This window comes from Podarcis pityusensis, assembly GCF_964106645.2.
Source record: "Podarcis pityusensis genome assembly, chromosome: 3".
Classification (NCBI taxonomy): domain Eukaryota; kingdom Metazoa; phylum Chordata; class Lepidosauria; order Squamata; family Lacertidae; genus Podarcis; species Podarcis pityusensis.
In genome coordinates this window covers 29,111,039-29,125,415 of record NC_138026.1, presented here as the reverse complement: position 1 = coordinate 29,125,415, position 14,377 = coordinate 29,111,039, and the positions used below count along the sequence as shown (strand labels likewise).

Below are 14,377 nucleotides of genomic sequence, written 5' to 3'. Positions count from 1 at the left end.
CCAAAAAAAGAGTTGCTGACCTAGTTCCAGCAGGGCCTATGTTTGCATGTAGGCTTGACTGGGATCCCGAGAAAGTTGTATATGTATTGTTGGGTGGGTGGGCTTGCGATGGCAGACTTTTTATGGAAGACCCCCTGACCTCTAAAATCAGGGAGCTGAAAACCTTCTGTGACCTCCCTACCACCCCCTGCAACACCTTGCACATACTGGAATCTATTTGATTCCAGCAAGGGGGGGAGGAGTTTAAATCAGCAAACGCTTCATCACCATAAATGGTTTGGAGTGCTGCAATAAATATTGTGCTGATTGACATGGATTTACATGAGTCTAGTAGACGACCGAAAAACAAACCTACAAATCAATTTTATTTTTAATTTAATTGTGTTGCTCTTTTAGCAATATGTGGCAAAGCCATTTGCATGAATTTTCCATGTCTGTGTGAATACCTTCATTAATGCACCTAGCCTTAAGAAATGGTATCTACACACTTTTGTATCTGTTCAGGGTGCACTTACAACTATCACAACTTCTCCAGCAAAGCTGTAGTTTTCCGTGATCCTTCATATGTTTAAATCCTGGAACAGCTTCGTTAGGTTCACTAATTACTTGGCAATCTCTCTCTTTCTTTTTAGGGGAGAAATTGAAACACCATTATATAGTGGGTGGACTGAATCCCCTGTATTTGTTTTTGAACCACAGTTCACCACACAATTACTATAGTTTAATGGTTTGACTGTACGTCACTTACACTGTTCAGACTTGCATCTTAACAGGACTTGTACAGTCTTAACAGGCTTACTCATCTGGCTGTCCTCTTGTCTGCAAAGTTAGAAGTTCAGTGTTCTGGTTAAAGTAATGACAAATTATGTAATAACAGCTGTTGGAATGTCACAGAAACAGTGATTACGACTAACCTTGGTGCATTTACAGGTTTTAGGTCCTGCTCCAAAATGGTGCTCGTTTCTTGATAACTTGACAGAAGAGCTGGAGGAAAACCCAGAGACAACTGTATATGATGACTACAAGTTCGTAACAAGAAAAGACCTTGACAATTTAGGTACAGTATTGCTGCCTTGAAAGATGCAAGAATTTCTTTATTCTTTCTTGTTCTTTTTCATTAATTCTGCTCTCAGTTACTCATTTTGTTTACATGCTGCTATAGTTGCTGCCTCCTGCTGCTGAGAGAGGGAGCAGTGATGGTTTGCCTGTCCTAGCCCATCTCTTTTTGACATGATGGAGTTGTGGGTACAACACATGATTCCTTGTCTTTTTCCTTTTGTCTACAAAGCCTACATCAAGCTAGCAAGAAATTTTACATGACAGCTTGCAGCTTTTCACCTGGCAACGTATATTAAGTGTACATTTCCTTCCCATGTTGGAAAAGCAACCCATTCAAAGGGGTCCTTTCACACATGGCATACTCCCAATAATGTAGTTGGAGAAATGGACGAACCTTTGTATGCAGCGAAGGTGTAAATACATTCCAATATGTCTGTCCAGTGTTCTGAACATGTCTGAAGGCTATAAACTAGGAACTTTCAAAATTTTTGCAAATGGTTATGTACAACCATCCCCAAGAAAATTACAACCCCAATTTTATTTTACTTAAAAAAAAAAAACCTTCTGTGATGTAGCCAAAATATTTCCTGATACATTAATATTTTCTGTCTGTGTCTCTTTCTCTCTCTCTCTTCCCCCCACCCCTCTCCACCTCAGGGCTGGCTCATCTGATTGGATCGCCACTTCTCCGAGCATATATGCATGGCTTTTTCATGGACATACGACTGTATCACAAGGTGAACTGGGCAAAATAAGGCTGCTTAGAAACAGGGCATCTTATGAGTTCTTTCCTTTTCTCCACTTAACTGTTTTGTGTTTGCAGGTAAAAATGATGGTGAATCCTTTTGCCTATGAGGAATACAGAAGAGAGAAAATTAGGCAGAAGATTGAAGAAACGCGGGCACAAAGAGTGCAACTAAAGGTAAAGGTGCAGTTTTAACTGTTCAAGGAAGTTTCCATAAACAGTCCATTATGGAGTGATGGAGAAGCTACCCTAACATTCCTGTACATTTGTGATGCCCTGAGACACACTGGGTGATATTTAGTGTTCCACGGACCCCTTTCCTCTCCCTGCCATGCACATTCACATATCTCCTCTGGGAAGGGTCCCCAAACCCTCCAGAGCAGCTTTGGAGGGGGAAGAAGAAGAAGAAGAAGAAGAAGAAGAAGAAGAAGAAGAAGAAGAAAAAGAAGAAAAAGAAGAAAAAGAAAAAGAAAAAGAAAAAGAAAAAGAAAAAGAAAAAGAAGAAGAAAAAGAAGAAGAAAAAGAAAAAGAAAGGAGGTTACTATTGCCCAAGCAGAAATCTTTCACCTTGGTGGGAGGATGCTGCTGGATGTCACATGTGATCAACACCCTCTCAGATCTTGTCAGAATATGTAACTCTAATTAAGTGAGGAGAAATATCCACAGTAAATACTTGCAAAGCATCTAAAGACAGCAAAGCATCTAATTTAAAAGAGGTTCGATTTCTGACAGCCATTACAACTAACAGATGAAGCTGCTAACAGATGAAGCTGCTTAAGTGTGCATTAATAAAATGCATTACTAAAATTAAAAGCCCCTGGCAGCACAGAGTGTAGGGGGGAACAGGTAGAAGGTGGTACCAACTTAAGCAATGCTTACTAAACTCAAAAGTCTAAATACATGGTAAAAACAGATTGTAAATTGATGAAAGAATCAAGCTGCAAAGGAGTATGGGTGTTTCTTTCTGGAGGAATGGAAGGGGAGAGTAGCTGTTTGACAATAGCCTTATAAGACTGCCAAGAAGGTTTTCACACCATTGGTCCTGCAGCCAGCAACAAAAAGGGCAACGGGGACATGGAAGGCCGTGCCAGTATTTGGGCACCGTAAAGTCTTAAGGGTAATGAGACAGCAGTGGAAACAGAGCAGAGTATGCTGAAACAAACCATGGCTGCAGAATGTCCTTTGGCTTAAATGCAGTTTGTTCAGTAGCCCATAGTTTTAACATTTCTTTCATTCGCTAGAAACTGCCCAAGGTTAATAAAGAGCTTGCACTGAAGTTGATCGAGGAAGGAGAAGAGCCACAAAATGCAAGAAAAAAGAAGCAAAAGGTAAGAGGATATCCTTCCCTGTTTCTGCCATTGCTTTTGTACGGCAATAGTAAAATGGGAGGGGCCTTCAGATATTAAGACATGCCAAATTGAATCATTGCTTCTATTTTCAGGGTAAGCGTGTTTCTGTATGCAGTTGGGTGGGGAGCTGTAGAGCCATGACAGAGAATGTCCCTTGCAGGGATTGCCCCTGGTTCAAACTCTGGTTATAAGAGTCAGGTATAAGGTCACTTCATATGCTCACTTGACTTGGCGGAACATAACGTGTTTGCAGTTAATCAGCACTTGAATAGTACTAATAGGTTACTATATTTCTAATCTGAGCCTGTTATTAAGCATATTACCATTGAGCTAAGGCAAAATTTTGTATAATTGAGGAAATTATCAAGAGTACCAAGAGCATCCCGCTATGCAGAAGTTGATGTGGAGTTAATATTGTGATAAAAGTTAACTCAAATTGTCATGCATGATAGCTTGAGTTTGCTTTCATCGCTATTAACTCCAACCCAACTTCTCTGCAGAGGAAAGTCAAAACCTAGGCAGCATGACTGTGATAGGCAGGGTGGGAGTGGGTGGGAGAAGCAACAGCTTTTATCACATAAGCATTACGTCCTTGGCTGGTCTGACATTTTAAACTTGGCCTTTACAGCTTTCTCACTTTAAATGTAAAATAAATTATGGCGTCAGCACCTGACTGTTTCCCCGATGGGCCATAAAGCAGCTGGCCTTAGTAATATTCCTCTTAGTTGTTCTTTCTGCATATTTTTAGACCTACCATTGCTGCTCAAAGAATTTTCCTTTCTGGGCAGCTGTACAAACATGCTGTTGGACCAGATCGATTCCCAGGTGTTAGTGCTTTTCCAACGGCAGCAGTCAAATGGCATTTTCCTAACTAATAAAAAATGAGCATTTGTTACTAGGCTACCCATTAAAGCGTCATAATCTTAATTAAAAATATAGCTCACTTTAAAGATAAAGCTGCCACGCTTGCTGAAGTTTGTAAGTGAGACATTCCAGCTGCCCAAGTTTTCCCATACTGGGCTTCCTTAATTTAATGGTGTCTGTGACTAAAAGATTTGGTTCCAAACTTTCCAGTAATGTCTGTTTAATGGTTCACACAGACATGTTGCCAAGCACCAGGTGGGCATCGACTTCCATCCTTTTCATGTTCCTCAAAAAAGTCTGTGCAGGCTGCCAACACCATGTCTAACTGATATGTTCTACATAGCTATTCTTCTTCCTGCTGTAGATTTTTCAAATGTCATTTCGTTTTGAAATATTTAAGATGAGCTATGCAGAAATGCACATATGCAGAAACAGGCATGGATACATGTGTGTTTGACAGGTACATGAAGAGTTACAATAGACATCCTTTGTGGGGCAGATGTATTTTCCATTCCATGTGTTGGTTGCCATCCTATTTTAGTAGCTTGTGATCATATCATAAGCAAGTCTGGAAAATTTTGATTTCACATTTCTAGACAACAGCTTAAAATAGTTAGACATCCAAAATATTTCCTACCCTTCCCATGACTTGGCTCTGTGGTAGGTGAAAAGTATTTAGATGCTGTTGGTGAGTCATCCTTGGTCACATTTTGTGTCCATCCAATGTTTTTAAACTTTTTTGGGGTATTTTAACTTCAATAGTTATGTCCAGTATATGAAACATGTGCTATATGCAATATGAAGTTCAGTGTGTGGTGTCCAGTGTTGCTCATTGAATGACAAAGGAATCTCTTGGCAGAATGGCAATTTTAATTATTCCCCTTCCCCTTCTGGTGAAGAAAATATAGCCTTTATTTCACAGAAGGCCTTCTTGCTTTGTGAAACCCGATGGAAAACCAGGTTTGTTAGAACATTGTAAGTTTTATAACCAGCTCTTGACTTTGTTATTGTTCTGTTTCCTTCTAGAAAATGCCTAGCATTCTTAATGATGATCGCTTCAAAGTCATGTTTGAGAACCCAGATTTCCAGGTGGATGAGAAGAGTGAAGAGTTCAGACTGCTTAATCCACTTGTTTCCAAAATAAGTGAGAAAAGGAAACAGAAATTAAAGATCTTGGAGCACCAAGAAACCCTGGGAGAGGTAAATCTGTGAGGTTTTAGGATTTGCCTTCTGTTCTTTAACATACATTTGCAAGAATGTGAACACCATCCAATCACATTGTGGGCTCAGTGCCCTTATACAGAGGATTCCCAATAGGACTCCGTATAGCCTTATTTTCTCAACCTAGCCCTGCCTTAAGGAACACATCCAGGCAATCCAACAAGGGGAGTATTTGCCTCCCTCACATAACATGTGCGGAATGTTCCATAGTTATACTCTGAGCACAGATAACATGCAAGGCACAGATATGAGAGGCACTGCATTTGGGGTGCAAGTCAGCCCTGCTTTAAAATGTCTATGAGCATGCAAGAATATTTATACATACTAAAAACTCTGTGCTTCAATAAATTATGGATGATGAGCTTGAACTAGCTTGGATCACCCAAACCTGGGTGGATGAGTTAGGTGGAGTTGATCTTTCAGTTGTGTTCACCTGGATGCTCCATTCAGTACCAGGATAAGCTTAGGAGGTGGTGTTTCTGTCATGTATAAGAATCCCTTCTCCCTCTCCAGATTTCCTGTTGAGATGGGTCACAGTCTCCACTCTGTGTGTGGTATGTTGAGCAATTGGGCCCGCTAAGAGATTCTGCCTTTCTCAGCCTGAAGTGATAGAGGTTATCTCTGATTTGATGTTTAGGACCGCAGGGTGTTGGTCCTGAAAGACCTCAGCATTCATGCCAAGGCTACCTTGACAGAGGAGGCTGAGGACTCTGGAAGCTGGCCCAACATTTTGTTGACCTAATCTCTATGTAGCAGGACCAACTCTTGATTTGTTTTTCTCAATATGCATGAGAATGATGGTCAAGCTGGGGGTTTTACTCCAACTCTTTTTTCATGTTTGGATTACTTCTATCTGGTCTTGTGTCTTTAAATAAATTCCAGCTTTTGAGGCCTGAGGATGTGGACAAATATGCTTGACCAAGTGTTGCCCACTTTGTGGCTACCTGTCCTTCTTGGGCTTGTTGCAGTGAGCAGGGAGGGGTTGACCAGCTGGGTCCAGGAAGTGTTCAGTGTCTCCTTGAGCAAGGGAGCAGTTCCATTTAATTTAAAAGAGGCAGTGGTTCAGTTGTTCCTGAAGAAGCCTACTCTGGACTCAGAAGATCTTAATTATTACCAGCTGGTTGCCAGTGTCCCTTTCCTCTTATAAGCAGGCAAATAGGTAGTTGTGTAACTGTGATCTAAGTGGTTTTGTAACCCAGTAGTAATGGTTGTTGTTGTGAGATGTTCAAATGGGGCCAGGCTAAATCACATGCTACGGGTGTGGGGGTGAGACTGGGGGTGGGATCAGTGAATATTAGACAAAAAGAGATTTTGTTGCTGTGTGTTCCTCTCTTCTATGAAGATTGCATCCAAATTATTAAATTTATTCTGCTCCTTATCTTTCTGAGAGTTGTATATATCCGATCTAGAACTGTTTATTTAATAACGTATCAACATCAATAGTTTTATGAAGAACACTGTGGCAAATGCATTCTGTTTCCTTGTGTTCCATGCCATTTAACCACCCCGACCCCCACCGTTAGAATTATAGCCCTCTCCAAATAGTGCATCTGTAGAGTGTCACGTACTCTAATTGGATAAATTGTTCTTCTAAGGAACATTAACTAGTGTGTTGTGGGGAGGGGTGGCTTGTGGCTGTTTTTCTTCTTCTTCTTTTTTTAAGTAGTTATTTTTGTCTGCAGGAAGAAGAGGAAGAACCAGAAGGAAAACCAAGTGATGCAGAAAGTTCTGAGACTTCAGATGATGAAAAAGGTTGGGTTGAAGAGGTCAGGAAACAGCGCAGACTTCTACGCCAAGAGGAAAAATTAAAACACCAGAAGTGGTTCAAGGAGGATCAGCAAACAGTCCTGGAACCTAAGTTCTTTGAGATTAAAGCTGGAGAAGAGTTTAGAAGTTTCAAGGACACCGCCAAAAGGCAAAAGTTAATGAAGTAAGGCTAACACCTCTGTTTCATTCACCGGGCTTGCAGTTAATTCCACCCCCTCCCCTTGAATTGTGTTTGAGAGGCTCATTTGGATGTTGCACTGATTTCTTCTGGGGATGGTTGTTTCTACAGACAGACATGGTGCTGGGGAAGGATCAAAGGAGGTGCCCCTCTTGGACACACACCAGTCCACTGTCTAAAAATACAACATAGGGCTACACTCAGAGAGACTCAGCAGTGTGTGGTATAATTGTGCATGGATTGCAGCCCCTTAAACCCTAATGTGCACCCATGCTGATTGGGCACAAGACCAGTTTCCAGCTAGCTGTCAGCCTGTCTGAACCAGTCTAAAGAACATCTCCAAACTTTGCTGCATCCCTTGCCTCATTAACCAACTTCATATTGTTCTGTTTATAATTGGCAATCAAATTTTTGCAACCCATATCCAAAATTTTGCAAGAACTGGTGGCTAATTTAATTTCTCTACACCAGAAGCTTACCAGTGTTGCCCCCTCCCCCCAAAAAAAACAACCCTTGGAGATTAGAATTGCTTATACATTTGTTAGAACAGGGCTTGACCTTTAGTCTTTCACCTCATGGGCTTGGTAGTTTTTTTCCCCTTTGTTGTTAAGATAAGTACATTTTGAGACTCCCCATTTTCACTCTTGGTTTCGTCTACTGCAGGAACTTGCTATTAGCATTAAACAATAGTTCTTAGTGAAGTTTGTCCTGAAGAAAGTTCAGTAGATTTAATTATTTATATTGGAGTATAATCATTATTAACAGAAGTGTGTGTGTGTGTGTGTGTGTGTGTGTGTGTGTGTGTACCCCCAACTTATTACCTATGATTGTAATATCTTACATTACTCTGTTTCATATTATCATAATAGCACCTTTGATCAACCTAAGAATTGTATCTTTTAAGTGAAAGGATTTTATTAGTATTCTTCAGGTCACCTGCATGTTTTGAGGGAAACAGGTTTAGGCTGTTCTAGAAAACAGCTTCTGAATATGGTTGCTTTAAATAGCAAAGATACAATAGGGAATATCGCGGTTACTGTAGTTATAGAATTAATTGCTGCAAGGTGTAATGGTGAGTATTAGCTTGGGGATTAGACAAATTCACGGCAAAACAGATGTCTCAGTGCCTGTTAGCCATGGTACTCGAGAACAGAACCACCATATATAGTTTTCCTGTAATTACAAACTCTGGGAGCAAACACGCCCTGCTTGGGAACATCCCAGGAGGCATCTAGCTGGTCACTGTTGGTGACAGAATGCTGAACTTAGATGGGCCTTTCCTTCTCTCTCTCTCCCCACTCCCCCGGAAAAGTGATACTTATGCTAGCCAAATAATTACCTGAAAAACTAGATGCTAATTAGTTGGTCTGCTGTCCATGAAACCTGTCACACAAAAAGAAGAATTTCTGGTTAGTCATAATTCCAGGATTCACAAGAGGGCTTTACTTTTATTAGACCAACCATAATGTCACAAAATAGTGAGAACGCTTTCAAGTTCTAGAACTCTTCATCAAATTGGCTATTAAGGGAAGTAGAAAAACTGGCTTGGTGTTAGAAACCATTAAAGTCTGCATTTTAGTATCAGTCTTAAGGCATTGCTACGAGCTGTGCAGGTTTCCAGTTACATCTAGGGATATTGGGATGAAGAAATACACAATGGCTGATTCCTCATTCTTAAAACATATAAAATCTAGAGAGTTCTCTATATCTGTCTCAAAAGTTAAGCAAAACACACAGGTTTCTTGTGGCTGAAAACCAGCAAGAAAGAGAAACATGGCAATTTTTATACAGTGGTACCTCAGGTTACATACGCTTCAGGTTACAGACTCCGCTAACCCAGAAATAGTGCTTCAGGTTAAGAACTTTGCTTCAGGATGAGAACAGAAATCGTGCTCCGGCGGCGCGGCGGCAGCAGGAGGCCCCATGAAGTGGTGCTTCAGGTTAAGAACAGTTTCAGGCTGAGAACGGACCTCCGGAACGAATTTAGTACTTAACCTGAGGTACCACTGTATTGGCAAAACTGGAGATTAATTTCATGTGGTCTACTTAGGTTTTTAAAAAAGTCAGTGGAAGCCAAATGAGAACACCTTTACCTAGTGGCTGCATGGAATGTCCCTTCAGAGAGTAAAGTCCCATCTTCAGGTGTATAAAATCATGTTACTCCAGCTGAGGATGCCACTCTTGAATGGTAAAATGTGGTAATCTTCAAGATACCTAGTTGATGCCAGATATATATGCCTCTTTCTATATTTTTTCTTTTCATTGTAGCATATGTAACGTAACTTCCCCAATCTCCAAGAAGGGCCACCATATTAGTTGCTGTAGCAAAAACAACAAAAGTCCTGTAACTAATTTAATGTATTGTGGCATAAAGTTTCACATCTGATGAAGTAGACTCTGATCCAGAAAAGCTTATGGCACAATAAATTTGTTAAGGTGCTAACAGGGCTCAGCCCCCCACCCCGAATCGTGACTGTCTTAATGTCTCCCCAATCCACCTAATGGCTAGACATTTTGCTTTTTATTATGGCATTTTGAAGAGATTTATGACTCTTTTATATAAGACTGGGTGTTGCTTTATCATATTCCTGACTCAGTGTTGCTCCAAGCTTTTATTAATACTGTATTAAGTTCTCCCTTAACAACCGTAAAACACACACACACTGAACAGTAAACAGCGGTATGGAGGGGGAGAAAACGAGGGGAAAGTGGCAATGGCAAAGTATCCAGTATTCCAGCAGTTTGCAAAACTATTGCCCTTATTGAGCAAAGTGCTCAAGAGGTTGGTGGTTAGCCAACTTCAGATGCTCGTAGAGAAGACAGATTATCTACACACAGCATGGCTTTAGACTCCATTTTGAAACTGAATTCGCCTTGGTCGCCCTGGCAAATTGCTTCCTTCAGGAGCGAAATTGGGAGGTGTGATCCTATCGAATCTCTTGGACTTCTCAGTACCTTTTGAGACCATCAGCTATAATATTTCACTGAATTGGCTCTGTGGGTGAAGAGTAAGGGTCACAGGGTTACTGTGGTTCCACTGCTTTCAGATAGCAGCATGGGGGTGTTCTTGGTGATTCTTGGATCTAGGTATTGTGTAGATGGCCAGCTCTTGATAGGGTTGCATTCATCTGGAGAAACAGGAATGTACATATTCTAGGGGTATTCCTAGATTAAACTTTGTATCTGGATTTGGAAATGCAGGATTGCAGTGTCTTAGCTTCTTGTACCCTATAAATTACATGTGAGAGCCCCTGTTAAAAGATTTGTGCAAAAATTGCTTAGTGCTAATGTATCCTCTTATCTGAGGTACAAATGTTGATATATAAACTACGCTTCAGGCTGCTTCACCTGCTTTTTTCGCTTTCACCTAAAATTTGCTTTGCGTTTTGTCCAAACAAAAGAGATTTATTTTATGTGGCATATAAAAGATTAGAAATGTGGTTATGTAGAGCTCTGGGGTTTTTAAAGCGTATTTTGTAGACTGTTGTTTGCATATAATAGTTCTGCTGGAGCACCTATGCATTCTGTAAAAATGGATCTTAAACATACAGTGTGTGTGGAGCATACAAATCTCATGTTTGTATGTGTGTAATATTTGGGAAAATAAGAGTGAAATGTTCAGAAAAAATTTTAGTGATCATATTTGGAAATAACTTCTGTGCACACAGAGGTGGTTATTTCCCCCCTCTATGTGCTTTTAATATGCTGACTAGAAATACTAAGAAACTGACTTTCCCCCTCTTGTCTGCAGAAAAACACTCGGAGATCGTTTGCAGCTCGAAGAGAGAGTTGGTGCACTTAGCGTACATGACACCACAGTAGGAAGTAAACAAGTTACCTTTAAATTAAAAAAGGTAAGCTTAAAGTCTTAATGGTGCACGTTAATGCGGTGTTAATTGCAATGCAATAGAAGGGCTAAGTCAGCCTTCTGGTACAACTTGGATTGTTTCAAGGGCTGGGCTGTGTTTGCGTTGTGCAACTTCAGCAGATTTGCATACCTCTACTTGCTTTATATAATTTATTTCGTTGCTTCTGGCTGTGGGTAGGAGCAGTGAGCTAGGCAAGCTGCTGAATCTCTGTAAGCTGCTGGAGGACTCTCCTAGGAAGCTAGGAATTCTATTCAGTCATTTATATGGGATGGTGGGGGGGGGTTAGTTTGAACCCAGCACAGCTCTAGCACAAACTGAAGGCACAAGTTGGGGGCGGAAGAATGTTCCACCCAGCATCAAATATTTTTCTAGTGGTATCCCCAACCTACTGATGACTACACACTGGTGGTGAGAAGGAAATTGGGAACAAATGGAAACACGGGTGTCTTTAAACAAAGTGCCTTGCAGTATAATCTTGTACATGTCTACTCAGTTCTATAAGGCTTACTCCCAAATAAGGGGGCACAGGATTGCACCCTTAAATGAGCTTGTTCTATCTATCTATCTATCTATCATCTATCTCTATCTATCTATCTATCTATCTATCTATCTATCTATCTATCTATCATCTATCTATCTATCTATGGTTGTTTTTATTAGATTTCCCCCCAAATGTTCTTTCTTTCTTTCTTTCCTTTCTTTCTTTCTTTCTTTCTTTCTTTCTTTCTTTCTTTCTTTCTTTCTTTCTTTCTTTCTTAAAAATCAGAACAAACAAGGGGTACACAGGATTAAATATAATTAAATGTGCTTGTACATGAAACTAGAAGATAGAGTTAATAGCTTGTTGATACACCCAAGAAAAACGTTGCAGTAATAATTCTTGGGTGACCACTTAGTAAATTGTGGCATTTTTGGATTTGACTAGAATAAAGCAATATTTTCTCCATCTCTCTTGGTACATCAATATGGTTTGGAAGTGCAGTATTCACGTGGGTATTTTCTGCATTGTTTTCAGTCAGAGCAACAGAAAAAGCAGCAGGAAGCAGAGAAACACCATCATCAAGAAAGGCGAAAACTCAGGCGTTCAGCTGGCCATCTCAAAAGTAAAAGAGGAAGAGGGCGGCCCTTCCATTAATTGGACAATTCTGCTTTTCATAGACACAAGTAAAAACTCTTCAAGTTACATTTGACAGAGAAGAACTGTCCATGGCACAACTGGGTGGCGAAGAAAGAACAAAACCAGGGAAAGCCGCTGATTTGGAATGGAGATACTTATGTTTCTAAACTGCTGATCGTAGACCTGGTGTTTGTTTCAGATACAACCATTCCTGTGCTGAGTAGACTTCACCTTTTAAAAAAATAAATTTTAATAATAATGTGCTGTTTCAAAAGACTCCAGCTTTCAAGGACTGAAAAACTTTGATCTGCCAAGTCTTTTAACAAGATGATGAGGGGTGGGAATGGGAATTATATGACAAGAAATTCCGAAGTCTATAAAAAAGATCATTAATTATCGTCAGCTTGGACAGTGCAGTTTGTGAGAGCGTGGTGCTGATAACGCCAAGGTTGCAGGTTCGATCCCCCTATGGGACAGCTGCATATTTCTGCATTGCAGGGGTGTTGGACTAGATGAATCCTCAGGGTCCCCCTACAACTCTACAATTCTATGAAGAGAAGTCAAATTCTCAAACTCTTGTCTTGTGACTCCTCCTTAAATCCCTGCAATGGCTTCCTAGCTAACTCCTGGATCCTGTACCAAGCTTATTGTCCTCAGAATCCTCCATGGCCTCGCAGTGTTTTCCCTCTCTGCATGTTCATTCTTGTCACGTACACTCTCATTCAGTTCACCCTGTTGTATTTCGTCTTTGAAAACTTCCACGCATATAGATGGCACTGTATTAAAAAATAAATTATTCTAATTAGCTCCCATCAGCCCCAACCAGGAGTCAGAGATGATGGGAGTTGCAGCCCCACCAACAGCTGGGAAAGCCATCAGCTCTCCATTCCTAGTGAAGGATAGCAAGCGATCCATGTGTATGTTAGACCCAGAGTCAGCAAACAGGAGGACTTCTTATAAAAAAAAAGAAAAAAGACAATTCCACAGGTCAGGAATGGTTTCCTGCACGCTTACGATGTGCCACCACCACCAAAGTATATCTGCAAAAAGTCTGAATGAAAACAAGGTCTTTTAAGAGGTACGCTAAAGTAATCAAACGGGCTATAGCAATCTGTATCACGGTAAGTTTTCAGAGCAGTCCTTGGCACTGAACCAATTTCCTGCCCCACACACATGAGGAGAGAGGCTCACTTCACACATGAAGTCGCCTATGGCACCTTGAGCCAAGAGATGGTCTTTATTAAAAGTGCAAGGTATTATGAAATAGCTCCCTTAAAAATAGTGCATCGTTGTGGATTGTTGCTGATCAAGCAATGGGTGCTTTTCCTTCCATTTCGCTACTTTCCCCCTTTAGCTGAGACATTTATGAGAATTATTTATTGGAATTTATTAGCGACACTTAGTACCAGAATGCTTTCAGAAGGCATTCCTGCCCCTGGGCAAGAGATTTCAAACTAAAAATCGGAACATGTAATTTCAAAAATGTGTGTTCACCATTCTGTGTGTACATTACTTCTGTTATAAAAGAAGTAACGTCACTGGTTACATCTACAGAGCGATAAATTTTTCTTCATAAACCATTGAAATGAGAACTTGTGGGACAATGACGGTCTCAGTGTTGTTTTCGCCACTTAAAATAATGTGCTTTTTGTGTGTGTTCTACATTTATGGTAATAATAAAAAGGGTATAGTAACTATCTTAGCCACAGCTAACACAGATCTCGGTTCCCCCCTTAACTGCAATCAGAAACTTTTAATCAAATCTTTGCAAATAGAAAACCAGAGTTAGCATTATTTAGAGTGTAACTGTCTAACAGTAATCAGAAACCAGCAGGGAGAGCACAGCCGGCCCAGAACACTCGGATCACTGGCCTGAATCTGGTCATTCTCAAATCAGAAGAAATTCAAAGGTAGCCTCAAGTTGTAATTAAATGGTTTTGTACCAGTTGATAAGTTCAATTTTATCACCTCTGGGTTGAATTGTGCCAGTGGGTTTTTATCCCTCTGCTAGCAGGTGACTCAAATTAAATCACATCTTATTTAATTGATATGGTGAATGACCAGCGCCAAGCAAACAAAATAAGAAGCACATAAAATAAATCATCCAAATGTGTACAAGACAAACAAATTGAATAAAAGAAGGTAAATAAAAAAGACGGGGTGAAATAAAATGAGCATCAACAACTTAAAAAATGTAGTTGTGTCACG

The 14,377-nt window shown here is 40.4% G+C and overlaps 1 protein-coding gene across 1 annotated transcript in view; it reads left to right on the top strand.

Annotated features, from left to right (window-relative positions):
* Positions 1 to 12,428, top strand: part of NOL10 (nucleolar protein 10) — a 42,859-nt gene extending 30,431 nt beyond the window's left edge. Inside the window, exons 14-21 of the mRNA XM_080999095.1 lie at positions 931 to 1,057; positions 1,717 to 1,796; positions 1,883 to 1,981; positions 3,046 to 3,132; positions 5,044 to 5,217; positions 6,921 to 7,168; positions 10,935 to 11,037; positions 12,068 to 12,428. Coding sequence (XP_080855221.1) covers positions 931 to 1,057; positions 1,717 to 1,796; positions 1,883 to 1,981; positions 3,046 to 3,132; positions 5,044 to 5,217; positions 6,921 to 7,168; positions 10,935 to 11,037; positions 12,068 to 12,187 — 1,038 coding nt within the window. The 3' untranslated portion in view covers positions 12,188 to 12,428. The remainder of the gene's footprint in view (positions 1 to 930; positions 1,058 to 1,716; positions 1,797 to 1,882; positions 1,982 to 3,045; positions 3,133 to 5,043; positions 5,218 to 6,920; positions 7,169 to 10,934; positions 11,038 to 12,067) is intronic.
* The last annotated feature ends 1,949 nt before the right edge of the window (positions 12,429 to 14,377 follow it).